Source organism: Solea senegalensis, linkage group LG2 (assembly GCF_019176455.1).
Source record: "Solea senegalensis isolate Sse05_10M linkage group LG2, IFAPA_SoseM_1, whole genome shotgun sequence".
Taxonomy (NCBI): domain Eukaryota; kingdom Metazoa; phylum Chordata; class Actinopteri; order Pleuronectiformes; family Soleidae; genus Solea; species Solea senegalensis.
The window spans coordinates 12,767,226-12,795,049 of record NC_058022.1 but is presented as its reverse complement, the minus strand read 5'-3'; the positions used below and the strand labels follow the sequence as shown (position 1 = coordinate 12,795,049).

At 42.0% G+C, this 27,824-nt stretch overlaps 2 protein-coding genes across 4 annotated transcripts; one reads left to right on the top strand and one right to left on the bottom strand.

Annotated features, from left to right (window-relative positions):
• Positions 1–1,231: 1,231 nt before the first annotated feature.
• plcb2 (phospholipase C, beta 2) lies at positions 1,232–22,777 on the bottom strand. Of its 3 annotated transcripts, none has more exons than XM_044019780.1 (32): positions 20,356–22,777; positions 19,729–19,806; positions 19,085–19,153; positions 18,043–18,183; positions 17,606–17,685; positions 17,462–17,515; positions 17,309–17,384; positions 17,020–17,120; positions 15,900–16,060; positions 15,681–15,827; positions 15,427–15,584; positions 13,821–13,903; positions 13,570–13,654; positions 13,186–13,381; positions 13,017–13,099; positions 12,819–12,915; positions 12,636–12,720; positions 12,381–12,505; positions 11,965–12,116; positions 11,390–11,554; positions 11,191–11,290; positions 10,971–11,075; positions 10,812–10,876; positions 10,616–10,703; positions 10,076–10,507; positions 9,014–9,203; positions 8,444–8,585; positions 6,912–6,979; positions 6,070–6,132; positions 5,835–5,886; positions 3,196–3,279; positions 1,232–1,939 (listed from the first exon to the last, which is right to left on the bottom strand). In XM_044019780.1, the coding sequence occupies exons 1-32, from the start codon at positions 20,437–20,439 to the stop codon at positions 1,769–1,771; spliced, it is 3,780 nt and encodes a 1,259-aa protein (XP_043875715.1). In that variant the 5' UTR covers positions 20,440–22,777; the 3' UTR covers positions 1,232–1,768. The 3 variants fall into 3 exon arrangements, with proteins under 3 accessions (XP_043875715.1, XP_043875716.1, XP_043875718.1); XM_044019781.1 differs by having other exon boundaries at positions 9,014–9,200; XM_044019783.1 differs by having other exon boundaries at positions 10,076–10,489.
• A 107-nt stretch (positions 22,778–22,884) lies between these two features.
• On the top strand, positions 22,885–25,519 carry LOC122765543. The gene has a single exon (XM_044019853.1). The coding sequence runs from the start codon at positions 23,340–23,342 to the stop codon at positions 24,006–24,008; it is 669 nt and encodes a 222-aa protein (XP_043875788.1). The 5' UTR covers positions 22,885–23,339; the 3' UTR covers positions 24,009–25,519.
• Positions 25,520–27,824: the final 2,305 nt, after the last annotated feature.

The window sequence follows — 27,824 nt, the reverse complement described above, 5'->3', positions numbered from 1 at the left end:
GGGAGAAAACCCACACACACACGGGGAGAACATGCAAACTCCATGCAGAAAGAGGAGGTCAGAGGAGAATGGCCAGGCTGATTTGAGATTACAGAAATGCAACAGTAACTCAAAACCAATGTATGCAGAAGATTATATCTGAACACACGTCACACCAGATGATCAGTCCTGTGTACCTAATAAAGTGGACAGTGTGTGCTTCAGTGCTGCTGCTCTGTAAAGCATGTGTGTGTGTGTGTATGCTTCTGTCCTTCGTTTGGCATCAAGCAGCCAAGCGTTGCCATGTGCTTTCAATACCCGCTAAGGTCGTCTTCCTCCAGCCAGTGATTCAAAGCTGACTTGTTTTCGCACTCCAGAGCTCGCAGATCATCTGTGTTGTGTGTGTGAGGTGGCAGGACTCGCAGGCACAAGCTGTGTCTCGCAGGAATCGTCCATTTCCAAATGTCACCCGTCACTGGACTCAGAAGAAAGGGCTGTCACACCGACACAACAAACGGACAGATTGCAGATCGCACGGTGAGTCAGAGTGGACAGCTGCATTCATTAATAAATGACTTGCATCTGTTTGTAAACATGTTGGGAGGTAGAATTAAGTTCATCCTCTGAGGTTGACGACTTCTCGTTCTCCGAGGTCCACGTACCATTTTTAAAAAAGAGCACTTGATCCGTCGCAGAGTTCACATTCCACGGAGAAGACGTTGCAGTTATGTGGTATTATAATTCATTTGTGCCATAATGAGCAAAATTACACTTACAATTGTGGAGGTTTTCGTCACTGCAGAGACAGAGAGAGAGGCTGCCTGGACGTCATCATCCCCAATTTGTCTTTTTCACTTTGTTTGACTTCCTGTTGTTTGTTAATCACCATCACCTGTGTGCCACGCCCTGATTGTTTCCACCTGTTGCTCGTTGTCCTTCAGCTCACAGCATTTAGACTGCATGCAGCAGATTACAGCTATATGTTTCTTTAAATTGGATTAATTCCAGATTAGATTTGATGTCCATCGTATGCCTTTTGTGTGATCGCTCATTTGTGGAAAAACCTTGTGGAAATACATGCTTTATTATGTTGGCTATGCCTATATATACACAACATGTACTGAATAATTCAGGACACAAATTCCTTGGGAAATAAGAAAACTTAAAAAATGATTCTACTCTAACTTTTTTTTAAATCGTTACAAATTAACTTCTCTACAGTAAACACCAAAGGGATTAGAGCACGGCAAAGTCAAGGGTACATTGCTTTTATTTAAACACACAATAAAACAATAAAATCTTCACTGCGTGTATTGTACGGTTGGACAAACATGGATGTTAAGTGTTCTTAAGTGTGCTTTTCCTTCACTCTGCAGAATATCCTTTGTTATATCAACACGCCGTATTCTCACTTTCCGTGTGGGTCCATGAAGTATGACAAAATAAAAACTGCACTCATGGACTAATTGTTTGGATTCAAGAACCATTTTTGCTGCAGCATTTATTCTGGGTTTTTGTTTTTTTAACCCATTTCTGAACTAATTAATAAAAAGAGAAAGAGGGATTGCATCTTCATCTGGAAGATAATTGTGGGCCGAACTAAAATAGATCTAACAGGAACATTAAAATAATTCACCTTCCTGGCATTTGGTCATACATAAAAGTCCACTAAAGAATTCTCTCTCTCTATAAAAATCACACCTAAATCTAAATAGACATTGAATATTTTACTAATTCATACCTACTTTCTTTTAAATTCTTCTTTTTTTAAAAGACGGGACAAGGACGTTTAGCCGAGGAAGACGTCTCCGTAGCCGGAGACTCCCTCCTCCTTCTTGTCCCCGGCCTGGTCGACGTGTTCGGGGAAGTGAGCGCTCACACAGACGTTCACCGCGTCTCTCACCTCTGCCGACACAGATCTCTGCCTCTGCGCATGCTCCTTCAGAGCCTCCTGATTGAGCTGCACACAAACATGAGTCAGTCAGAGGACACAAGGTCACTGAAAGGACAGGAAGACAATTATTTTTTTTTCATATAATCATCGGTGGAAGCTGAAATATGGACCATTGCTCACCTCATGCTGATGAACTGGCTTTAACCCAGGAGAGTGGATTGATTTTAAACCTCAGCTTATTTAATAACCTGACAATATGCCTGTATTAAGGGGGAAATGGCTCAATATAATACAGTATAGATAAAAGCAAATACGTGTCCTCATTTGACACTTTGGTTTTTTTTTTGTTTGTTTTTTAAGTCTTAAGTCGAATTCCTCCCACTTCTTCACACAAAACCCAAAACTGCAAGCTAATACTACTGGTCAGACATAAAAACACAGCGTCCATCTGGAGTTTACGCGTCAGCGACACCTTTTTCTCTACACCAGCTGCCGAGATTTCACTGATTCAAAGCAAAGCATTGTCATTAACAAAAAAAAAAGACAAAAACAAAGCTCTGACATCATTTACAGTGGTGGGAGCTCAGCTGCCGTGGATGTGTCACATCGAAGCGGCCGCGTCCATCACTGTGTGGACAGATGGCTTTGTTGTTTGCATTGATGACGCATGTGCACGACAAACCCACATTCTACAGGTGAGTGAAAGAAAACGCTAATCACCGCGCGGTAAATCATTACATTTTAGGAGTGATGTTATATTAACAGTTATGGAAATTGCATTTTCTGAGACACATTTGATTGTTGTACTCGTGTTGTACACGTTTGTCAGATTATAAACGTTAGATATTTACAATTATTTTGTCGGATTTCGATGGGGAGCGAGTTCCAGACGGACAGCAGCAGCTTCCCAAGGCCCCGCCCACAAACAAAAAAATCACAGCGCAAAGAACAAGTGTCTTTTCAAACAATAAAATACAATGTTAAATAATACAATATTAAAGATTTAATAAGTAAATCGATATTTTATTTGCTTCTTTAAAAAGTGTTGTTTGAAAATATACCCTATTTGGGGTGGGGAGGGGCCCAGAGTCTAGGATCGCCTCTGTGTATTTGCCAACAATAATCACAATGTAACAACCTATAAATGCTGTGACTAACAAAGACTTTATACAAAATAACAAGAAAAGCCACTGATAAGCCAGCAAATTAATTTTCTTAATCCTTGTAACGTCTGGAAATCAAAACAACGTGCAGACGGAGGAATATTTACTGGAGTTTTAATTTGAGTTTGTGATGAGTGACAGGTCGTGTAGGGCGTGTACCTGATTGGTGAGGGTCTTGATTTCCTCCAGAGTCGCGGCCTGTTTCTTCATCAGAGCCTCTTGCTGCGGGCTGAAATCTGAGGGCTGTAAGACACACGTGAAACACAACGTGGCACCTCTGGAAAAACATCATCGACCAGCGGTTTCCCCTCTGTGTGTGCATGTGGTTTCAAGTGAGGGATAAAGACTGCTTTCATGTTTACAAGCACTTCATCTGCTCATGTTTCTCCTGTGTGTGTGTCTGTGTGTGTATGTGAGAAGAATACACCCATGGGATGGAACCGAAGCAAAGAGAATCAATACAGTTAAGTCACAACAGGCTGGACTTGTGCAGTTCTGTTGCGCGGCGCTTATTGCAACTTCATGCCAATTCAGAGGTGAGGTTGATTAAACAAGTGATTGTGTTATAAATAGTTGAGCTAATTAATCAGCGATTGCTGATTAAGTGGATGAACACAAGCCGCTGTGTGACTCTAACGTGGCGGAGGATGTTTGCTGTCGTCCGCCGGGAGAGAGATCTACGGCCACGTCCTTAATTCCACATACAGCGGGCTTTTGAATCTTGAAGAGCCGACAACATGGGAAGCAAGAGCAAAGCTCTGTGAGTCATCGAGCGCACATGGATTAGTCTGCTCCCAGTAAACAGCTTCTGAGTAATAGACACGCCTGGCCTATGGTCAGGGCCCCTGCTGCACTTTACACAGTGGGGTGTGGGGGGGGTGGGCAAGGGGGTTTGAGTTTGTGTGGGTGGTTTGTGAGAGTGTGTGTGTGTGTTTAGATGTAGGTTATATTTAGAGTCGTTCACCTGTGTTGATTGTGATCAGGATTAAAGGACGTTGTCACATGTAACACAAGACAAATGCATGTGTGTGTGTGGGTGTATTATAATGTGACCAAGTGTGCAGACATTTGAAAGAAAAGTATCGTTCCATGCCTAAAGTTATATTCTTCTTCAAACACTAAGACACTTGCTGCCTCTCCGTAACCATAGTGACACTGTTAAGTACATTAGTTGTACAGCAGAAATACTCGCTGTTATTTTCTTCTTCTTTTCTTTGGAGCCTTTTGTTCAGGCAGTACCACAGACTTTTATTTAGTTATTTATTCATTCATTTATTTATTTATAAAAGGACGTAGTCTTTTGGTTAGAAAAACAAACAAAAGCCTTGAGATCCAGGATTTGACTGGCGCCGTGTCAGTTTTTGCAAGTGGAAATGCATGGATGTCAGTGCACGGCTCACGTGTGTCGTGCTTTGTTGTTTATTTTCCCCTCAATGGGAACATCATTTGCAAAATTGTCATCATACTCATATAAAGAAGACTCTAAAATTAGAGATTGAGACCATTAACCTTTCAGGGGAACATTTACTGCGTGTTAATCATGTTGTGTTTATCACATACTGTGAGTCTGATGGTTTCCTTTCACTCACTCCAATATCTCTTTAAAATCTGTGAGGATCTTAGTGATAGCTGTGGGAGAATCACTGGGTGAATTAAACGCTAACAGAATGTGACTATTTTGTTTCCTTGAACGACAACAGCAATTAAATCTAAATTGTTACCGGCATTTTTATGAAAATCTCTTCTTATCTTGCACAGGTGTACGTTATAAGCAGACATTCGTCTGCGCTGATTTAAATTAGAGAGTAGTGGGGTTTTTTTTGCTCTGCATCAGATGAATACCTGGTGTGTCACGGTGACTCATTGTCTCTGTGATTAAAATATCCACATGTTCTCAAATTTGGAATTATGGCTATTTCTGTGGATGTCTCCATGGTGAGTGGAGGAGATTAAAATGATTATTTCATTTTCATTGATTTCTGTTTGATGCTGATTTATAAAACCCTTAATTGGGATGGAAATATGGTGCTTGTATGGATGTTTATGTTTTTGTAGATTAGTTGGTGTTCCTTCTTCCATTACGATGTTTAAACGTACAGTATAGGCTATAAGAATGTGCAATATTATTACTTATTACATATATATGTATATACTTTTTTTTTGGTAAGCACAACCTACCCAATCTGATGAAAAAATGTATATATATATTCACCAATTATATAAACACACATGAGCAAAAAGTACTCAAAAAGTAAATGAAATATTTATGAACAAAAATAAAAAGCAAAAACGCTCCATCACAGCTAAAAATGTGATATAAAATGAATCATAACTTTGACTCAAAGCCTGAATATGTGACCTATAAACACACACAACACAGGATGTCCATATAAGGAGTTGTGTGTTATTCCTGCGATAAATTATTATTATGAATTAACTTTAGGCTTAAGAAGAACAAGGGTCTTTCTGCATGGAGTTTGCCTGTTCTCTCTGTGTGTGCGCGGGTTTTCTCTGGTTCTCCGGCTTCCTCCCACAGTCCAAACACATGCAGATTTGGGGATTGGACACTCTAAATTGACCGTGAGTGTGAGAGTGAATGGATGTTTGTCTCTATATGTGTCCTACAGCGATGGACTGGTGACCTGTCCAGGGTGTGACCCCGCCTATCGCCTATCCTCTGGAGGATAGAGCAGTAGAAGATGGATGGAACTTTTAAGTGTGGATCAACACCAGCTCAAAAAAGCTAACGATGACATCACCAGAAACATACACAAGAACAAAAACACTTGCATACTTACAGCACAATCAGACGTTTCATCCAGCAGCTCTGTGCTCATAGCCCTTTTCAGCCTAAGAGGAAGATAATTATAATTTCTAATTAGTTCATCTGACCGTCCAGTGAGAGACTCATCAAATAATACCAGGCTTTAATGTGCGTTGGCACGTGTCAGAGAAATAATACGCTGAGCCGCTCATCATCAGAGTGAGCGGTGAATGGAAAACAGATGAACTGCGCGCTGCGGCACAACTCACTTTGTTTTCTTTGAGGAGGATGAACATTTAGAGGATGTTTTCTTCTTATTTTCACTGGTTTCACTGCAATAAAGGCAAAGACAGAAAGTAAAGACTCCTCCCGCTTGAGGAAAACAATTAAAAGTGGCCCAATTGAAGGCATAAGTGTGGTTCTACAGGGCACTGCCACAAGGTCAACGTCAGAGCAACTCTCCTGCACCAAAGGAGAAAATCATCATTTTAAGCATAATGAGAGCACAGGAGCTGCTGCTTTGTATAAGTCACAGAATAATATGTTTAAACTTCCTGACGGAGGTGCCCATGGATTAATAACCCCCATGGTCCATGATGTTAAAACAGCGATTCTCTCTATGGACTTTTGAGTGAAGAGAAAGCGGTTTACAAACGAGTGGTTCTGGAAACAAAAATATGTCAATCTGACCACTCGTCAGGAAAAACTGGAAAAGTATCCCTTTAAACAAGAGTTGTGAGGGCAGTGTGTGTGTGTGTGTGTGTCTGATGTGACCTTTTCTTTGCAGTAAAAAGAGACACTTAAATATAGAGTTATGGCGTCTGTGTTTGTGGACAGGTAGCGGAGCAGGGTTCAGCGAGGACACTGTTTAAACACCTGTCGGATGAGGGTTGTCCTGAAATAACCATCTGCCAGCTGAGGCCACGGGACAACACACACACACACACACACAGGACACTGTAAACCAACCAAGGACATTGGAAAACCTGCACATGGAGGTGAATCATTCATAATCTGAAGTGTCAGCTTTGCAAAATGTCACATGTTTCACCTTTAGATCAGTGGTGTCAAACTGGCAATCGACCAAATGTGTTGCCGTGTGTGTTCGCACCTCTCCACCAGGGTCTTCACTTCGCACGCGTGTCTCTCTGTGGTCATCTCCAACAGCTTAGCCAGTCTCTGTCAGGACAGAGGGGAAGGACAGCGGTCACCCACAAGTCACTGACAAGTCACGATGAAGCTACAAAATGAGACTCGGGTAAAAGTATCCCCCTTATTTAAGCCCAGTAAACGCTCAGTGCTGTGGTTTGAGGTTTGACCTGAACATCTGGCTCCAGACCTGTGAGTGAGACCCAAACAGTCACCTCACTCCACGGCACTGACTACGGTTCAGTCAAAGGGTGCAACCTTTGAAAAGTGACCTCTCTGCCTCATGCAGATTTAGAGCTTATGCTAAGAGAACCTCCTGAGCACTTAGGTCTGATGTATAATCAATAGAGCGTCTAAAATGCTGGCTGCCTGCCCTGTAACTCCAGACACACGGCACGGAGAGGTAAAAACTACAGTAGGCGCTCCTGGAGATAATTGATCACATCGTTTAATAATGGAAATAAATCCTGGTTTGCCTTTGAATGATCACTTATGTTGATTTGAGGAGCAGCAGCTATTAAAAGCAGACATAAAGTTTTTGCTAAACCTGTTTCTGTTTAAGACAATAAACGAGCAGTGGATCATTGAAGACTCTGGAATGATGTTACTGAGTAACTTAGCTTTCATCTTGCTTTAATGGTTTTCATTCTCACTGCTCTTCTGATCCCTGTCTTTAAGTGTTGTATGTGTGTTTGACTGAAAACCAAATCTACAAAAATAATGTTACCTTGACCACAATGGAAAAAATGGCCTCTTATAGAAGTAAATAATTTTAAATATCACTCATTTATTTTTTTGGGCCATTATGGGGTCAGCAGGTCAAGCATTTTTTTTTTTATTATTTTGTTTGCTAATAAAATTCTTGTGACTTTACACGTTTGCATCAGGACAACTTTATATTACTGTAATTATGCAGCAGTTTGTGCTATCTGAACAATTCCCACGGTTTCTGAAAAGCTGAGAAGTTGCACGTGAAAGTCAGCGTGTGGTTATCGCAGTTATTTTATACTCGTGCTGTTGCAGGAAGCTGGCGAAGGAACATCTTTGTCGCCAGAAAAGAGAGTTGCAAAAACGAGTTTCTATTTTTTGGCCCTGTTTTTGGACACTGAGACAAAAATTGTTGAAATTCAAAATTGAACACGCAAAATCAGTTGTTGTGTACTGTACAACTACAGTGTATTAAATTGTTAATACACTATTTTTCAGATATTGAAATTATTGTTATTCTGGGAAAAATGGGCAAAAGCACTTAGTTACAGGACATTTTCTGGCGCTTTTATGGTTGAAATAAGCAAAAAAAGGATTAAAATAATCACTAAGTGGCATTTTTTGTTCGACATTACTGCTAGACAGTGGAGCAGAAAGGTCACAGAGTTTTCTGCTCAAAAAATTATGAATCTTGGCAGAATTGTAAATCTCAAGGGTTCAAATTAGGAGATTATATGTCTTTTTTCTGATTTTGGACTGGAGGACATATTCGTTTCTCCGACTGACCTCTGTAGCAAACTGCTCTTTCCTCTTCCTCAGCTGATCACACTGCTCTTTCCACAGGGACTGCAGCTCAGTCTGCATTTTCTCCTTCTGCTCCTGCACCCGCTCCTTCTTCACACCGGGGTCAGAGGTGCTTCCCTCGTCCCTGGAGGACACAAGAGGACATGGCTTTTTATCGACAAACAGCCACTACCATACCGAGTAATGAAATAAGGTGACAAGCGTTTGGTTACAGGAAATCCTCTGCTCGTGCGGCCTTGAATAATTATCATCCGGAGATCTCTGTGTGGAGAACTAATGTCCATATTCATTTTGTTATTCTCTTCATCCTCTAATCCAACAACAACAACCCCATTAGTGGGTCAGTGTTGTTGTTGTTGTTAATATGCTGCAGAATCCTCTGCTACTTTAAAGGAAACTGAAGCATCAATGGTGAATGTCTGAAGATAAACAGTTGGACAAAAGGATTCTTTTATTCTGACACTGAAATGCTTTTCATCTGTCCTCATTTCAGCTTCAAAAGTAACTTAGGAGAAAAAACATTTGTCAACAAACAAACAAAAAAGTATTTACTCCTTCTTCTTCAGCGAGGCTTCTTTCTTCTTCATGGCCTTGAACAAGTCACTGAATTTCTGAATCAGGTCCTCGGCTTTCTTCTGATATTTCTTTTCGGCTTCTTTCAGCTCTCGCTCTTGGCGCTTGACGACCTTCAGATAGTTCTTGTGCTGTGTCAGTTCCTCAGTAGTCACAGTCGAGGGCTCTGCTGCATAAAAACACACTTCTGGGTCAGCATGGAAATGCTTTTGTAGTAGAAGTATAAACTGCTCTGTGTATTCACATGCACTGAACGTGTGAAATCCGGACCATTTTCTGAAACCCTTCATCACCACATTGAGCAGAATCCTTTGATAACAGCCGTTTTTTTGGAATTGCTCCAGACTGGGACTTGGCAGAAGCAAGCTGGAGTGAGCCTACTCAGGTGGACAGATACTGTTCCTCCCTCCCACTTGAATTACATCATGTCCTTTATGAATTTTAAACAATACAAATACACTGCATTTATTTTTTTGAGTGTTTAATTTCTATGAATTTATTAACCCTTAGAACCCTTCATTTTCACCAACTATATAAACACCCCTGAGCAAAAAGTACTCCAAATGTCCAAAAATCGGATCTAATTTGTGAAATTTGTGAAATACGTCACATTTTATTAAAGTTTCACTCGTTTTTATAAACAAAAATGAATGAAAATGGTCTAATTTTGTGACTTCTACACGATTATTGCTACTTTATATCGCTATTCGGAAACAACGACTCAGCGATGAAAAAAACCCGCATTTTTTAAAGCCTGAATTTGTGACCTGTAAACACACACACCCCCAGGATGTCCATATAAGGAGTGCACAGATTTGTGCCGTGTGAGCACTAAAGGTTAAATTGCCTTTTGACTCATTTCTGTTACAATATGTCATGTAACGTTAATCTAAGTCATTATTATTATTATTATTATTTTATCCAGCTGCAGATAAACATGTGATTTATCCATATACAGTAAAGGTGTGGGTGAGTTTCCAATACTGGTTACATTAGAGAAGTGCAGTGATTAGTGCAGCACGTGGAAAGAGTCCTCGTTACCTTCGCCGTCTGCCGACAGCGGAGCTGATTTCTGTGACCCCGCAGACTGAGGCGATGCACTGGCCACAGCCGCAGGCTCTGCCGGGGCTTCCTCTGGACGAGCCGCTTCATCCACCGCAGGATCTGGATTTGTGTTAGAGTGATAAGCTACCTCATTCTCAGGGGCCTCTGCATTTTTAGGATCGGTCTCTGAAGGAAGTGTTTCAGATGTTCTGGCATCTGGTGCTGGCTCTTCAGAAGCAGAAGCAGCAGCAGCAGCAGCAGCAGCAGCAGCAGCAGCATCATCAGCATCAGCATCAGCATCAGCAGCAGCAGCAGCAGCAACAGAGTCAGGCTCCTCTGCAGGTTGTGGAGAATCTGCTGTGTCTTCTTTAGCTTTCTCTGCACTTGCTTCTGGTGGAGACTGGGGAGATTCTGCAGGCAATGGTGATTCTGTTGCAGGCAAAAATTCCGTGATTAAACACATCGTCTGAACCCAGCACTGACACGCACGACATGGGACATATTTCGTCTTTCTTTCACTACTGTATATGTGATTACCTGTGACGGGGGCTTCGCTTTGACTGACTTTATTCGCAGATGTTTGGACGACAGGCAACTCATATGGAGAAACATAGTTGGAGGATGACTGAGTGGACACAAAAAGGACAGAATCATCATCATCATCTCGTGGGGTTGATAAGAGTACAGCTACTTTGTCAATTTGTCAGTTTTAGAGACTTGAGTTTGTCATCACCTCCTTTGGAGCCTTAGAGGTCTTCTCTGTGCCCTTTGTTGGGTTAAATAAGGCATCTGTGAAATCTGAGGCAGATTCAAACACATCAGTTATTTTATATTGTTGTATAACTGTGCAAAAACTCCTTCAGATCCCTGTTTTTGTTTTAGTGTTTTCTACCTGCAAAGGCAGCAGGGATGTAGTCTTTCACCTCAATAAAGACAAAGAGAGCAGGCAGAGTGAGCGGGATGTTGCTCTCACTGTGCAGGCAGATGTGATGGAACCCTGCGGAACATAAATGAAACACCTGTGAATTAACCACAAATCCGCAGCTAACTCAATCACTCTGAGGTCTTATAGGTGACTCAGATTCAGACGATGCATGATTTGAGTGTCTGACCTGACAGAATGGCATCCACCGGGATGATCCTGTGACCCAAGAATTTTCCGTTCTCCTCGTGGACTGCGATTCTCAGAGAGGCCATTTCTGGAAGCAGGATCTGCTCCATGACGACAACAACAGATGGATTACAGCAGCAGCAGCAGCAGCAGCAGCACAGTAGCTTGAGTTCTCACAATCATTTGAATGTTTTCTGCACCTTCTCAAAAACAAAAGGCTCCTCATTCCACACTGGGTTAATGGCGTTGGGTGTGGTCGACCACTTGGTGCGATACTTCTTCTTGGGGTCGCCGGGCAGCCCAATCACCTCCACCTCCACCCCCGTTTTCACACTCTTGTCGGACAGAAACTGGCCAGAATAGATCTGATGAAAATGAACCGAGACACATGTTTGTGTGAGGCAACATGAATGTGTCCTGTTGTGTGTAATGGCTCCATGTTCAGGACACGGGGAATATAAATAGAGCTCAGGTTTGCTGCTCATGCGGCGTCTGCTGAGTACCCGGAACTATGTATCAGTCACAGCAGGCGGCTTTGTATTATGACAGAGCCTGCATTCACACTGCAGAGCAAACACCGACACAAGGCGACTGAGGGACAGTTGATGTTCAATGTAGAAGATTAAAAACAGCCGTCAGCTCTACACATATTACAGTATTGATCCGGCAGTTTCTCTGCACTGCAACATGAGTTGTGCAAGTCATTGAAACTTGCAACTTTATGGGTTTATTAGATATTAGCAGGTGTTGGTTGGTTACACAGCTGTCAACCTGCCTTTATGGTGAGCGTGCTCGCCACCACCGTGTCAATCCTGTCACAGAAGGGGTCAAACTTCTTGTCGCTGCGGCGCATGACGTCGTGCTTGAGCAGGTATCCCGTGCGGCCGTTGAATTCAAACAGAGCCATGTTCAGCTGCATGGGGAAATCTGCAAAACAGACACAGAGAAGCACATTCACAGCCCTCTCTCTCTCTCTCTCTCTCTCTCTCTCTCTCTCTCTGCAGCATGCAAGTCATCACATCACAACAGCAGCGGCCTGTGCAGCTCAAGGAGGTGCAACACTGACCTGCTGTGGTGGAACAATAAAAGCTCAGGTTTTAAAATGTAATGTCATTAAACAAGACAGGACATCTTTTAATGCACTGCAGCACGTTTTATGTTCGTTGGTGCATCCTTGAGCGTCCATTATACCCATTGTTTGGTAGTTGAGCGCCACCATCTGGCAGCCTACATTCCAAAAAGGCTGGGGGCTATAATTAGATGAGTCCATTCTAGTTCCTTTGGGGTAAATCCTGCTCATCTGCCTCTTATTGTATCTGAGAGAGACGGTTTTAAGGAGAGCAATTTTATATGTGATGTCCGACTCATTTTAAAAATCTATTTCAGCCCACATGGACAAAGGTTTTCTTGTATTTCTTGTACACCTGCAGCGCCCTGAAAGGATACTCCACAAATTCAACAGCAGTCTTGGAAATCATCGCCTCCCCTTTGGTCTCCACAAAAGACGAGATGACATAACTCTTGTTTTTCTCTGTGAAAGAAAAACAACAAAAGGGAGAGTTACATAACTCACGGCAACTTTGACTTTGTTGTGTGATTTTTATTTGTGTATAAAAAAAATCTATTTACTTCTGGCATTGTCAAAGGAGATGAATTTGTTGGGCTGGATGTAGTTGACGATGGACGACATCGCCTCGTACGATGTTACCTCTTGACCAGCTGTGCCCTGCGGGGGATTGACAGGAAGTTGTCTGATATTTGATCCGCTTTTGCCGAACACGGCTGATGTAACGCGGAAGAATTGTCATGGCAGTTGTCATCCTCTACCTCATCCGACGTCTTCATCTTCTCCTCGTCTTGTTCCTCTGTGTCTTCTTGCTCCTCGTTGTCCTCCACAGCTGCATCCCCATCTGAATAATAAATATTTAAATGTAATGTCAGGGACACGTGTACAGACCGGGCCTAAATCAGATTTGCTTTTGTGCATCTCAATCACCTGCAGGGTTCTCTGCAGGGTTTGCAGGATCCTGGGCAGTGTTTGTGACCTGTGCAGCTGCGGCTGTGGCCTGGTCTGCAGCTCCTGTGGTGGTTTTCTTATTCTGGGTCGGTTTTGTGTCGCCGCCCTTCTTGTTCTTGATGAGGATCTTGCCCATGAGCTCAGCCGGACTGGGGATCTGCTGGCCAGGCTTCAACTGGACATTTTATGAGTTAAAAATTAATAAACGAACTAACTTTGGGATGTTGTTTTCTTCTAGGAAAATGATAACGTAACGCACAGCAACATACCTACGGCTAACAGATGGATATACAAGTCAGATATGAATCAGTTTACATGAAATCGAATGTTATTGCATGAGCTGTGTTGCAGCAGTGTACGCACCGGATATTTGTCCAGCGGCTCTGTTAGCAGGGCATCGCCAAATATGGTTTTGCAGTAGTTAGCCATCTTCTCTTGCTGTTTAACCCTGGAATAAAGCACAGTGACACCTGTTACTTTGTTTATAGAGAGGAGGAGGTTCATTTACACCCTCTGTATTTCCCATCGATATTCCATGTGAACTTAATGGATTAAGAGCTTTATTTAACGCCGTGTGTGCGAATGAGGCATGAGTTCACGGGAAAAGCCCTTACGAGTCAACGTGATTCTCAAAGGAGAGGATAACCGGGTACTGTGAAGTCTTGAAGGCACTCTCAGCGATGGCCTCGATCACATCCTGCCACAGCACAAGTGATAAATAATAAATACAAAATAATACATTTTAAGCATATAGAGCAGAGAGAGAGAGAGTACTGAAATATTCTACGTAACAATAGTAACAATACTGGTCTAAACATGTAGTAAAAAGTAAAAAAGTAGCTTATTAACTTTTTTTAACAAGGTTGGGGTTCTTTCTTGTATCACGCTAAAAGGACATCAATTGTTTTTACCTTTTCAAATTAAAGTGCTGACTAAATAAAATATGTAAGCACATCAATAAGTATCAGTCAAATGGGTCAAAGGTCACAAATGCTCACTCAGGGACCTTAATTAGCGCCAATTCACCTGTTCTCAACATTCACCTGTCCTGTCCTCATCACTTACTTGTCCTCATCATTCACCTGTCCTGTCCTCATCATTCACCTGTCCTCATCATTCACCTGTCCTGTCCTCATCATTCACTTGTCCTGTCCTCATCATTCACCTGTCCTCACCAAATTTAGAAAAAATACTTTAAAAAGTAGATGTACACAAAAACAAACTTGTGTAAATGTAATTCAATAGTTTCCACCTCTGTCAAAAGACAATACAATAAAAAAGACACATACAGACGGACATTAGTCGACCATGTTTGGTCCTCAGTGTGATGGTGGACTGCACATTTTTTATACATGTATGCATTTAGCTAGATTATAAACAGTGAATATTAAAAGAGCTCTCCCACAGAGAGACATCATGACAAACTGCAGAACTAGAGGCCCTAGAGTCAGACCCTGGCCTATCATCACACATCTAGAGGCTGACAGTAAACTGAGGTGAGTTGTTGTGACATGGCCCTGGACACAGTGGAGCTCCAGCTGCCCTTAAATGGAAGTGTCGAGTGCTACAGGATGATGGAGGTGGTGGGGGGATAGTTTGCCGGCATGTGGATGTGTGTGCATGCTGTTCTTTTCCTTTAATGTGTACACGGACATGAAGAAAATGTCAAAAAAAAAGCTTAGCATGTTACCCAGAATGCACTATGGCCCTCTCCATAGCCGTGTAGGTGAATACAGGAACATGTCATTTTGATACAATGCATATTGGGTTAATAGGCAAGCTACTGGGAAAAGGCTCAGTTTGTGATAAACATTTACTGGAAGCAGGAAATGTAAATCATTCTTTTGGGATTTTTTTGTCCTACCTAAGGGTCCAGTGAGTAAGAATTAGTGACTTAGTGATCTATTGGTGACACAATCTCGTCTTGTTCGTGTACAAGTTTTGTTTTTGTTCATTTTAAACTGTTAATACACTAGTTTAACGTGCAGTAAACTGTAAAGAACTGCCAGTTATTGGAAGTTATTCTGGAAAAATGGGCAAAAGCACTTAACTCACAGGACATTTTGGTGTTAAAGGGTTAATGTTGTTTTACTTCACTGTGCTCTGTGTAGATAGTGAAATACGCCCTGAACATGAAATATAAACCTCAAAAATTCTTCTCTTATGTCGTTCATATCTGTTTACATCTGCTCATGCACTTGTTTGTATTTGTTTACATGCCTTGAAGAGGATCTCAGTTGTCATGGTGAAGCCGTGGGTAATGATGGGCTCTTCATCTGGAGGTTTGCCTTTCCAGCAGTCCAGCTCCAGGCAGCGGCATCCGGCGAGCAGACACTGCCGGTACATCTCCGGAGAGGACACGCCAGAAAACTGTCCAGCTGCAGGTGACAGACAGACAGAGATTGTCCACATGTTGGTGACTCACAGACACGAGTTTGAAGGATTTACAGGCTGATCAGAGAGGTGAAAGTCACCTGTCAGATATGTGTTGTGGGATGATTTGATAAAGTAGTGGGGTATAGGTTGGCTCATGTCCTGACACTTGGCCAGCCTGTCCTGCATGACAACTGATGTCTCTGTGCCCATGAGGTAGAACAGAAGACCCTCTGGAGAGATCAGCCCTGCAGAAGAACCAAGCATTTAAACTAAAACTGTGATTGTGAAGCGTTGTTGTAGATTTGGATGGTTCTTACCTCTGTTAGAATTACTTAAACAGGGTTCATATTTGTCAATCAGAGCCTTGATCTGGTCCGGCCGCAGGCGCGGGAAGAGCTCCTCATTGAGCCGGGAGTCTCGCTGTTTCTCGTTGAGAAACTTGGTGAAGTTCTCCTTTGTCATGGTGGGTTTTGTGGAGCTGGGGGGGGGGAGATTAAAAAAATCACATCAGAGCAGTGTGCAAGGTAGACCACTCCAGCCTCCTCGCTGTCACCTGAGGCCATGCCAGGAACTTAAAGATCCAGTGTGGAAATTCTATCACCCCCCTGTGCACTTCTGAGAAATTACCAAAACACTGCAGTCTCTGTGACCTACTTTTGTCTCCCCTCCACACACACACAGATTTCTGTTTGTACTTGTGCTGCAGTAAGTTGTATATTTTAATACTTGTCCAAACTGCATCCATTCGCAGTGAAGGAAACTGCAGCAGGCTGTTGTTTATCCCTTAGAACACTGAGCATTTTGGCTGCTTTTTTCCCGTTACTATGTTTAAACATGCAGTATATACAGAGATTATAAGAATGTGCAATATGGAGTGTCTTATATCATTAATTTCAGCATAACCCATTGGCAATCTGATGAAAAAAAAGATTGAATTTGTGAAATTTGGAGATATGTCTCAGCTCAATGTCTGGCTTTTTTTATGAAGAAAAATGCTCTGATTTGCACTATTATTGCTACTTTATATCACTACTAAAAATGCAATACAAAATGAATCATAACTGTGACACAACACATAAGAAGATGTGACCTTTAAACTCCCCCCCCCCAGGATGTCCATATAAGGAGTTGTGTATTATTCCCATGGCAAATTACCATGGGTGCTCCAAACTGCATCCATTCGCAGTGAAGGTAACTGCGTGTGTGAACTCATATGATAACGCTTTGAATGTAGCATACATTTGTTTACATTTAAAAGTGACTCACTGCAGCCTGAATGCAAGAGAATGGAGAATCAGACCGACATGAACGTGATGCAAGTTATTACCAGATGTCTTTAGCATTGTGCCAACTACTGTATCATAACATGTCATAAAGTATGTTAATAGCTTTATCTATTGTATATAAATCACATAACTATGATAATAAATGACTTACTAGGAAGTGAAGATCTCATAGATCTCAGTTCGAGGGCAGAGATTTGTCATGAAGGCCCTGAACGCGGACTCAGTGAACACATCCGGCTTTATGGTGTCATACTGAAATGTGAACATGTGATGATCAAACAATTTTACTTTGGCAAAGAAAAAAGCATAAACATGTATTATACTGAAATGGTAGCACGAGTGGCGAAGTGACACAGGGAACTAAAGGAAGGGAAGAAGAACACAGGGAACTAAAGGAAGAAATTTGCTTTTCCAGCGGTGTAAAAAGAATAATTTCTTACCTTTCCTTTAGGGAGGTTTGCTGATGCTAAAGCACTTTCAACTCTCTTCTTATCCGCAGGGAATATTTTGTAAATACTGATAAAACACACATGGTTAAAAACATGGGAATCTGCAGAGCATTAAATTCTTCAGAAACCTTCAAAGAAACCTACTTCTTCACCGGGATCTTTCCGTCCTTGTTGGTCTGAAGAGAAATACGGACGTATCTAGGGTTTGAAGAAGAAAACAGGATCACTGGCACCCGTGTGTTGTGTGTTTTACTCAGCATCTGCACTGACATTGTGACGTGCGCTCACATTTTCTCCAGGAAGACTTGTCTGCATGCATTGTTTCTCGCAGCGTTGTAGGCAATGGCGAGGATGTCGTTTGCCCAGTTCTGACGTGCATTTAATCACGAAAACAAAACACAAAGAGCCACATTACACTCAGTGTCCACATGATGCAACTACTGTACAGCCTTAAATTGCCACTAACTTACCACTAGAGGGCATTAACATAATAGGACCTCAGGAAATGAGAGTGGTGCATGTGTGTGTGTCTGAACAAAACACAACTGTGATTTCATTACAGCTCATTAAATCCGGATATTGGACTCATAAAGTCTAATAGAGACAAAAAGGGAGAGAGAGAGAGGCAGTCGGAGTTGCTGCATTTAAACTATCAGAGAGGATCAGTGACAGAAAGAAAGGACTGTGAACAACTTAAGGAAGGACACACGGTGTCAGTTTATTACCTGTGTCACTTTCTCTTTGGAGGCAAAGAAGTTGTGATAGGTGAGATTCACCACGTCAGGGCCGGAGACGATGGTCAGGGTCTTGGCAAGATGGTTGCTGTCTGGGAAGTCCAGGTTGAACACGTTGCGAACTTTGGGGTGCTGGGAAAAAACAAAAGAAAAGAAGAAAAATGTGCAAAATTACAATGAGTTCAGAATCAGAGAGGATGACTCACTGGGGACTAAAGATAGAGTAGAATAGAATTACATTACATGTCATATACAATGATCTCATAGATCTCTGTTTAAGAGCAGAGATTTGTCAAAACCTTTTACTTTGGCAAAGACAAAAGCATAAACTACTTTGATTTAGGTGTAGGGTAAGGGTTACATTTCTATGAAAATAAGAAAATGCCTCTATGCAATGTGTAGAATGACAAATAACATCTCAAAACTGGCGATCTGTCCAGGGTGTGAATGACCCCGCCTATCGCCCTATGTCATCTGAGATTGCCACAGTGCAAAGTCAAATTCACTAATCACTATTATAGTGAAATTCATCCTTTATTTTTCCCATTTACATCCCATTTAAAATGCTGGGCACCTGGTTGCTTATTCAACACAGGCAAATGAACTGACCAGGACATGCAAACATATGCACACACACACACACACACACAGACTGAAGTTCAACACAGCCACTTCTGTTCTGTTCTGTGTGCACAGTTGATATCAGGCACTTTCCCAAAACTTCCTCACAAGCCCCGAGGAGACGACATGCTTCCAACAGAACCTCATGATATGAGAACAAAACACACACACACACACAAATCTCAGATCATGACTCAGTGTGTAGTGAGGTGTGTGTGTTTATCTCTGTTTGTATATGTGTGTCTTTTTGCAATGCAAATATGCCTCTTATATAAATGGTCAGGCTAAAGGCCCAGTACAGAATTTGCATGCCTGCAGAGATTCTCACACAACGAACACACACACACACACACTCACACATGCTTAAGTCAGTCGTCATAACAGTGTACATTCACGATAATACTCTACTCACTTTTGGAAGTTTTGCATATTTTCCTGTCCGAGTATCTCTGATAGTGGCGACGTCCAGGAATGTTGTCTCCTAGAAACAAGAGACAGAGAGAATCATCATCTCACACTGTCTCTCTCAACATGTAGACGCCAGTCCAAATGTGGCCTGAGATACAAGTCATCATTTGGCAAAGTGCAAAAGCAACCACAGCTTCCTGACCCATTTAGATAGATAGAGAGAGAGAGAGAGAGAGAGGGAGAGAGAGAGAGATAGATAGAGAGATAGATAGATAGATAGATAGAGCTGATATAGTTCCAATATAGTACATTTTAAATGCACATGACTGCCCTTTTCTTTCCTTTGTTTCTTTTTACAGTCAACAATATTGTAGTGTGGAACGAGAGACAAAGAAAGAAAATGTTCAGCCCACAACTGTACTGATCAATAACCTCCACATGCGTGACAAACACTAATAACACACACACACACACATACTGTGGATGTGAATCATTCTATCTGTCAAAAGTATCTTCAAAAGTGTACAAACAGGAACCTCCAGGACTCCTATACTGCGTCTACAATCTTATGCAGCCAAATTGTTTTAGTTTCCTCAACCATCAATCTGTGCAGGAGCATTTTCCCCCCAGAATCTTCTCATTTATTACCTTGCTTTGGTTCATCCAGTAGACAAAAAACCCTTTAGGGTCCATCTTCATGGTGACAGGAACGGTCTTTCTGGAATCCTTGACGGAGACATGGGAATTATTATTATTCAAATACACTCACTGGCCACTATATTAGATACAGAAGACTCCAGAGAAAGTGTGTGACTTCAGAGATTGCCTTCTGTATACCTTGGTTGTAACAAATGTTTATTCAAGTGACTATTTGTTTCTTTCAATCAACTCAAAGCAGTCTGGTCACTTTCCTCTGACCATTCGCTGTAAACCCTAGAAAAAGTTATTTGTGGAAATCCCAGTAGTTGCTTCTAACTAACTAATTAACATGCCACAGAGTAAAAAAAAAAAAAATCACTTTAATTGTCTTCCTCATTCTGATGCTCAGTATTGCTATAAATATATGTACAGTTGAACAGGTGTATCTAATAAAGTGGCTGCGAGTGTCTTTTGTACTTTTATTGAGTTTAAAGTGCTGCCTGATTGCTACATGGTTATGTCAAATGTGACCATTTAAAATCAGTTTAAATAATGTAACATCAGTCATTAAAGTTCATGTGCTATTGCCCAACATTTAATATACTAAATAATAAGTATATTAAAACACCCACTTACCTCTGACCACATGGTGAATCTCTCTCCTTTGACCAGATAGTCTTTGACTTCTGGAGGCTCCAGAAAATATCTTTTCTTATTCATTTTGTCCTTTTCGTCAAAAGTTTAACGTTTAAACGAAAGTTATAATTAAAATATCTTCACAACGTAGACGTCCACCATGGTCACACGCAGTGACTGGTTCTCAGGCGCGTTTAAATGCATAGATTCTGTGATTGTACTCAGGACACTCCGAGAGTAATATGCCTTGCAAATTAGGCTGAAGGAAAAAACAAATATGCAACCTGACTAAAGGCGGAGGCGCTGCCTTCAAAGCCTGAGGAGGAGACAGCATGAGAGGCAAAATTGGTTTTACACTGATATTAAAATGCTAATTCACCCATATGACAAAAAAGAAAAGGCAATTTTTCCATCTGAACAAGAAAAACGCACAGTTTTTATTGGAAATGCTGACACAGGGAACTGTGATCATACATGGGAACACCTGAAAATAGGTGTTCCTGTCCCTCATATAATTGTAGTTTTTTAGTTGTTTACCGCCACAGTATTTGTGTGGATGCAAGTATTATGTGGATTTCTCAAGGGTTTATCACCAGAAATGACTCGATGTGATATTTTCCTCATAATATGATTGTTCCCTGGTTCACATACAACATCAAATCATCAGGAATTAATTTGATTAACAATTTGTTATTTTATCAAGTGACAAGTGCAATAAAACCACCTGTCCCTGGTCATAATGGAGTGTCGTTTATTACACTGGGCAGGATACTGCCCAGGCTCTTCCTCCCGGTCATTTGGATATCATTCAAACCAACCCTCGGAACAGGCAATAATGCAAACCTCCCGCCTGTCAGAGAGCAGAGCAGCGACAGCTGATCAACCACCACAGCACAGGCTCCACTTATTTAAGATGCTGTGTAAGGAGTATCGTTTGTCTCCTCTGTCGTGAAGACATTATCTTGTTAAAGAAGAGAAGAGTAATATTTTTAGCAGAGGAATCGAGTGCGATGATAAAAACAATCACACGTAACAAGTGGATCAAACTTGATAAGATAATGGAATATATGAATGTGGATATACCTGTGCATAAAAAGAAAAACAATACAGGTATAAACGAGTTACCAAATAACAAAATGTGGCACATTATGCCGAAAAAAATCCAAGTAAAGACACTCACAGATGGTTTTCCTGTGGGTGTGGAAACAAAAAGGTCAAACAGTGTCAGGTGTGCAAGCTCAGAGAGGCACAAGTGCATGCAGTATAATTCTTGGCCTCTAGGGGCAGTGTAAACAAATATGCAAAACAACTAACTCCCTCTCTGACCTTAAAGGTCACGGCTATGAAGTTAATAGTGGTGAATAATAACGAATGATGTTGTCAGCACATGAGCAACGATTACCTGAGAAGTTGTAGTAGTTCAAAAATGGTTCAAGTCATAACACAACTACACGTGTTTTGGTCTTTTTCTTATCATCGGATCATTGTTTGACCTCCACAAACGGATAAAGCAGGAGAAGATCTGTGTTGGGGCCTTTTTTTAAAGTTTCCCTTTCTTAATTGTATGAAGGATGTTTGCATTACAGAAAGTGCTTTGCCTTTCTGGGCATAAAGTTTGGATAAGTCTCCTCCTTCATGAGCACCTATGGTGTGAGGGACACCTGTGTTGTGAGTACCAACTCTCTCTCTTTCCTTTAACTGTGAATTGTGTCACATGCAGTGAGTGATAGTGGTTTTTCCAGAGTCCAGGCGCTGTCCATTGTGCTGAAATGTCACACTGTAAAGTGGAACAGCCAACAGGTAGAAAGAGGTCAAGAAGGAAAGAAGGAAATGAAAGAAAAGAGCTGATCTATGTGCTGTTGGCTGAGGCAGAGGGGGAGGATAAAGCATTGCGTAATCCATATAAATCCCACTAAAATTAATGAATTGTCACTTTATTGGAGCGGTGCACTTCATCTCACGCTTTCATGCATACAATTTAAAGTCAACAGTTTGCAACCTCATTTCATCTCAGCAACATCCTGCCCAACTGTGTGTGTGTGTGTGTATATATTTATTTCTGTTACCTCCTGAGGACCAAATCCTGCTCCTTATGTGGGTGAACCTCATTTCTGAGATCCTGGTGAAGGACAGAGGAAATAAATATGTGTAGAGTCAGGGGTCAGGGTAAGGGATGTGTCCTTGTATATACTGTATATTTTTGTGAGGACCACAAACATGATAAAAAACCAAAGTGAGGACATTTTGGGGAAAGTGAGGACATTTTTGACTGGTATTCACTTTTATGTCACACCTTTAAAAAGGGGTTATTTATGGGTAAATACCTGTTTTTTAAGCGTTTATTTAGGCTGTCTGAATGAATCCTAGGTCCTTGGAAGAATACGCAAACCTGTGTGTGTGTGCGTGCATGTGTGCGTGTGTGTGTGTGTGTTCGCTGCTATACAGCTGCTGCTTCTTTAAGAGCCACCGCCCGCCCCCTCTCCTGTATTTTTAGCTGAGCCAGCCACTTCATTTGCCGGATAAGACAGGCAGCTGTGCACCGTGGGCTATGATCTCACTAAATCGCCCTAATAAATGACATCAAATTTCATACTGCGGAGTCGCCGTGGGCCTGTACCGCCAGCTGCCGCCTGGAAATGTGGCGCAAGGGAGCCGTGTGTCCCGCGGCCGCTGTCGGATGCTGAAACGCGCACTCAGCCCCGTGTGTGTGGACGCTGGATGTCCGTTATGAAACACGCCACCGTGGTGCCGAGCGCGAGGAGGTGCAGAGCCTGTGAAGCCCGCAAATGAATTACAAGAAATCCATTTAGCCGCAACACAATCCTGCGGTTTTGGTTCCAGGTGGACCAGCAGCATCCTCATCCTCATCAGCTGCGCTCTCATCCGCTCCTTTTTCTTCTTCTTCTTCTTCTCCTGGACTGTGGATAACAAGAACCATCAAGACGGAGGGGGTGGTGGAGCATCGAGGGAAAAACCGGGGCAACATGAGAGACCGGGACTTCATGCCCAATATGGAGAGGGGGAAACCTGCCACTTACACGGGGGACAAAAAGGCTAAGATGGCTGCTAAGACGAACAAGAAGTGGGTGAGACTCGCCACTGTTTTTGCGTATGTGTTGTCCGTGTCCTTAGCAGCCATTATCCTGGCCATTTACTACAGCCTGATCTGGAAACCAACTAGTGGCTCCTCTTCTGTGGGGAGGCCGGGGGTTCCTGGGGAGGTCACCCCCACCGCGAACATCTCGCTTAATAGTTCCGCGGGCTACAACGTCTCTGTAGAGTGGAGCTCTACACAGTCTACACAGCCTACACAGCCTACACAGTCCCTGAACCTGAATCAGAGCCGGCAGCTCACGGCAGCCGCGCACAGCCAGTTCCAGTGGAAGGACACAGCAGCAGCAGACACTGCGCACACGCAGCAGCAGACAAACGGACACTACGCGTCACCCCACGGCCACACGAGCACGCAGAGATCCGACACTGTGGGCAGAGAGGCGCGCGCGTCTCAGCAGAGCCGGGGGGGCCAACACAGCGGGGAGTCCGATGAGGAGGAGACGGTGGAGAAGAGGAGAGGTGCAGGAGTGACAGCCGACAAACAGGAGCCCGAGCTGAGAGCTGCGGAGTCTGCCACTGCTGGACTGAGAGGAGACTGATCAGGCCTCCATCACCTCCATCACCTCCTGCCTCACACACAGTCAAAACCCACGGTGGAGTGTTTCACATACTCGGAGCCGCAGGTCGGATTAAAACACACTTCTTCTTTAAAGCAGATCCTGTTGTGGATAATGAACTGCACATGATGAACTGATATTTTGAGGAGACATCATTTCCTTTATCCCTTACACACACACACACACACACACAAAACTATGCTTTTATTATTATACTTATTATTATTTTATTGTTTTAGGCCATCTGTATGCCTTAAAATAATCAGTGTGTTGACACCTAACAATGCTGTGGATGTTTTTGTTAAATGAATAGGACTAAAAGAAAGCTCCAGAGACACAGTTGTCTCGCGCTTAACCATCACTGCCACTCATTTAGCTGATTGAAATCATTCTTAACACATATTATAGGCTGTTGGATCAAACCTGGATTCCATGTAGAAAGAAACAACTGCATTGTTGAGTTATGCTCAGGTATGTGCGTACAGTATAACCATGTTATTGTGTATTTGTACATAAAATATAGAGGGAGGGGGCAGGCATACATCCTTTTTCAGCCTTGATGAACTTTTAGTGTAGACAATTTTTATTCAAGGTATAGTATGTAGGTATAAACTATATCACAACAGTACAAATAAACATCCTTAGAAAACGACTCATATCTATGCTTTTATATAACTCATCTATGTGTAAATTATGAATGAACCTTGTCCTGTATATTCATGATATTTTATTTATTCAGAGCCAGAACGGATAAAATAAATGCTAGATTTGTCCTTACAGCTAACAATTTAAAAAAAAAAATCTTTTTTTACAGATGGATTTAAATGACTGGTATTAAAATGCAGGTTTAGCCCGAATTATGACGCTTGTCTGTCTTGTGATGTGGACGCTCAGCGGCTACTTTAACTGCTCGTGTGTGAACAGAGAGATGTTGCATTCATCCTCCCGTCTGCCACAGTTCACCCGCTTGCTGCAGCTCTCAGTGAAATCACTTCACACAGTCTTGTGTGTTATGAAGTGGAAATGTGACCGGCCACTGTGTGCACTCTCTCTCAGCAGCAAGCAAGCATGTGAGGGAGGGAGGGAGGTGTATTGATTCGAGAGAGCTCTGTTGTTGCACTGTAACAACAAAAAAAAAAACACATTACACAATACCGCTTGGTGTTATTTTGATTCCGCTCGCTCTGGAGAGGACAGTTTAGCGGTTGAGAGGTTTGAAACTTGTGTTCCCCCACTTGTGTGTCACGACACTGTGCACTGTTCATGTTAAAGTGACGGTGGGCCAAACAGGAAGTGGACCAAAAATATGTGCAGTAACGCTGAACGTCCATAACACACCGACAGGCCTGACAGATGACGGTGTTCATCAGTCCTGGTGTTTATGGCTGCAACCCGCACTGAACTCAGTACATGGTATCTGACCTTGTGACCTTTGAACTCAGTCACCCGGGGAAGATGCTGATGTGAAATAAAAAAGATCACACAGAGATTAATTCATTTTGTGTAACTCGAGCTACAAACTACTTATTATTAGCACTTATTACGATGTTTTTAAACTACAGTTGTTGTTATATTGCAGCTGTAATGGTTACTTAAATGCTTTCACAAGGCAACCATGGACTATATATCTGTTACCTAAGATGGAACACATACTATATTTAAGTAAGACATAAAACACATACTTAAGATCATTATAAGGATGCAGTCTTTAATTTGACCCTGACAGTTGCAACCGGATGATACCAACTGTCGGTCACATTCATGTCTTATGGCTTATCTTCAATTTTCCTCAAAATTGGAATATAATTTACAAAACGGCCATTATGTGCTATTGGAGAAGAAGTGAAACCCATGATTGAGAACATGAACTTGTCAGGAAAATGTTTAATGTGATCATAAATCAAGTGAAAAGTGTAATCTAATATTCCCATAGACTTAGAAGACCATAGAAGACCACATGTATACAGTCTTTGGTGTTTCCACTGCCGTGCTAAAGTGCTGCTCTGTATCTACAGTATACTCAAATCCATAATCGATGAATATGGAAACGTCTTAAAACTACTCAACCAAAGACACAATTCTATTGATTTATGTGCACTAAAGGCTTCAGGTTTCCACATCTAAAAGATGCACATCCTTTTTCATCATCACAAAAATGATTAAATATTAACATGACATCTTGCAGAGCAAGGGGGGAAAACACGAAGGCAGTGAATAATAGCTTTATTAAAGCCCAAAATTCAGTGAATTTAAACAGTGATGCCATCTCAGGATGTTTGAAAAGAAACATGACAGTCATTCCTTGATGTTAACTACTGCAATACTATAATATGATAATATAGAGACCGGAAAGTAAGTGGGTCCCCGGGTAAAAGAAAAAGGTTTGGGAAGCAATAATTAGAGAAAGTGTCAATACACTTGCCTATCTTAAAAAAGAGTTGTTTTTGTTTAAATGATTGTTGATTTTTAATTAAAAAATGAATCCAGATCCACATAAAACCCACCAAACTCTGGAACTTTCTTCCATGACCTACATTCTACATTCTAATGTTTAGTTTCTGTAATAGTCTGAATACTGATTCACGCATTTGTGTTACATCACTAAAACAATGTGACCCGATTTATTTGACGGTGCTTCCAAATATAGAGGCAACATGTGGAGACCTTGTCAGCACAGTCTCCTGGACAACAGGAGGGAGGGAGGGAGGGTGATGGTGTTGGGTGAGGAGCACACAGTCTTTATGATCACACCAGCTGCTGAGGCGTGGCTGTTACATCCAGAACCAAGACAGGATGAGACACGCACACACACGCTCAGTAGGGACTTTCACCCTGTCAGTGTCAGGATTCTGTCAAGTTCACAACGTTACGTCACGTAGCCCACATCCCATCAACGGTAATGAAACAGAGATACTCTGACTGACTTTTTTGCTTAGGTCTCACTTATAAAAAGGAAATGTTCATTTCAGTCTGACTTAAAGGTTGAACAATAATAATAATTAAAAGAATCAAGGCTTAATAGAGATTTCAGCTTTAATTCCTTTGACATTTTTGGGAATCACTGGCTGAAGACCCTCTCATCTAATTCACATGAAGCGTCAAAAACTCAGCTCCTTCTTCAGTCTCCAGACTATTTACTATTTTGGGGGCCACAGACCACATAGGTTCAAAATTTAAACCACAACAGGACAATCTAGGAGTTTTCCTCAGGAAAGGCAGGGTTCTGAAGTTTCTCCTTGCCAAACGGAGCAGCTGACATAATCCTACAGTGCACTTGAATGCTCTAGTACAGCCTACAGCGCTTATTTCCATAACATCAACACAACACCCCCGCTGTAGTGTGCTATATTGCGTCAGACACTCACAAACTATTATCAGGCTTAGCACCAAAGTAAACCTGCAATATTATGGGAGAGAAACAACTTCTGGCATTTTTCATTTGCAGGGATCACAATTCTTTCAGCTCAGCAACGACAAAAGAAAGCATTCATTTCATTTTTCAAGGCAGTAGGAGAAGCTACTGCACACACACACACACACTCTACAGCAGGTCATATCAGTTTTTCTTATACAGCACCAAATCACTGGCGTTATATCCCACGACAAATCCAGACTAAACTCTACAGCATTACACAAGGCTGAAAGCCTCAGTGAGCAGAAGGCTGCCATGGAGACGGCCTCGGAAGGAGATAATTAAAATAGTGGCACCTATGGGAGGTCCCACCTGTAGAGTGGAGAGGCTGCTGCTTCCAATAAAACAGCTCTGCAGAGAGTGTATACTGAATTAATTAAGTCCAA

Excerpts from the sequence above, each read along its gene's own strand:
- plcb2 (XM_044019780.1), bottom strand. The coding sequence starts at position 20,439 with ATGAATAAGAAAAGATATTTTCTGGAGCCTCCAGAAGTCAAAGACTAT. Across the intron at positions 13,100-13,185 it reads CCCTGCAGAGAACCCTGCAG|ATGGGGATGCAGCTGTGGAG; the intron begins GTGATTGAGATG and ends TTTATTATTCAG. Across the intron at positions 10,508-10,615 it reads AAGCGAAGCCCCCGTCACAG|AATCACCATTGCCTGCAGAA; the intron begins GTAATCACATAT and ends TGCCTGCAACAG.
- LOC122765543 (XM_044019853.1), top strand. The coding sequence starts at position 23,340 with ATGAGAGACCGGGACTTCATGCCCAATATGGAGAGGGGGAAACCTGCC.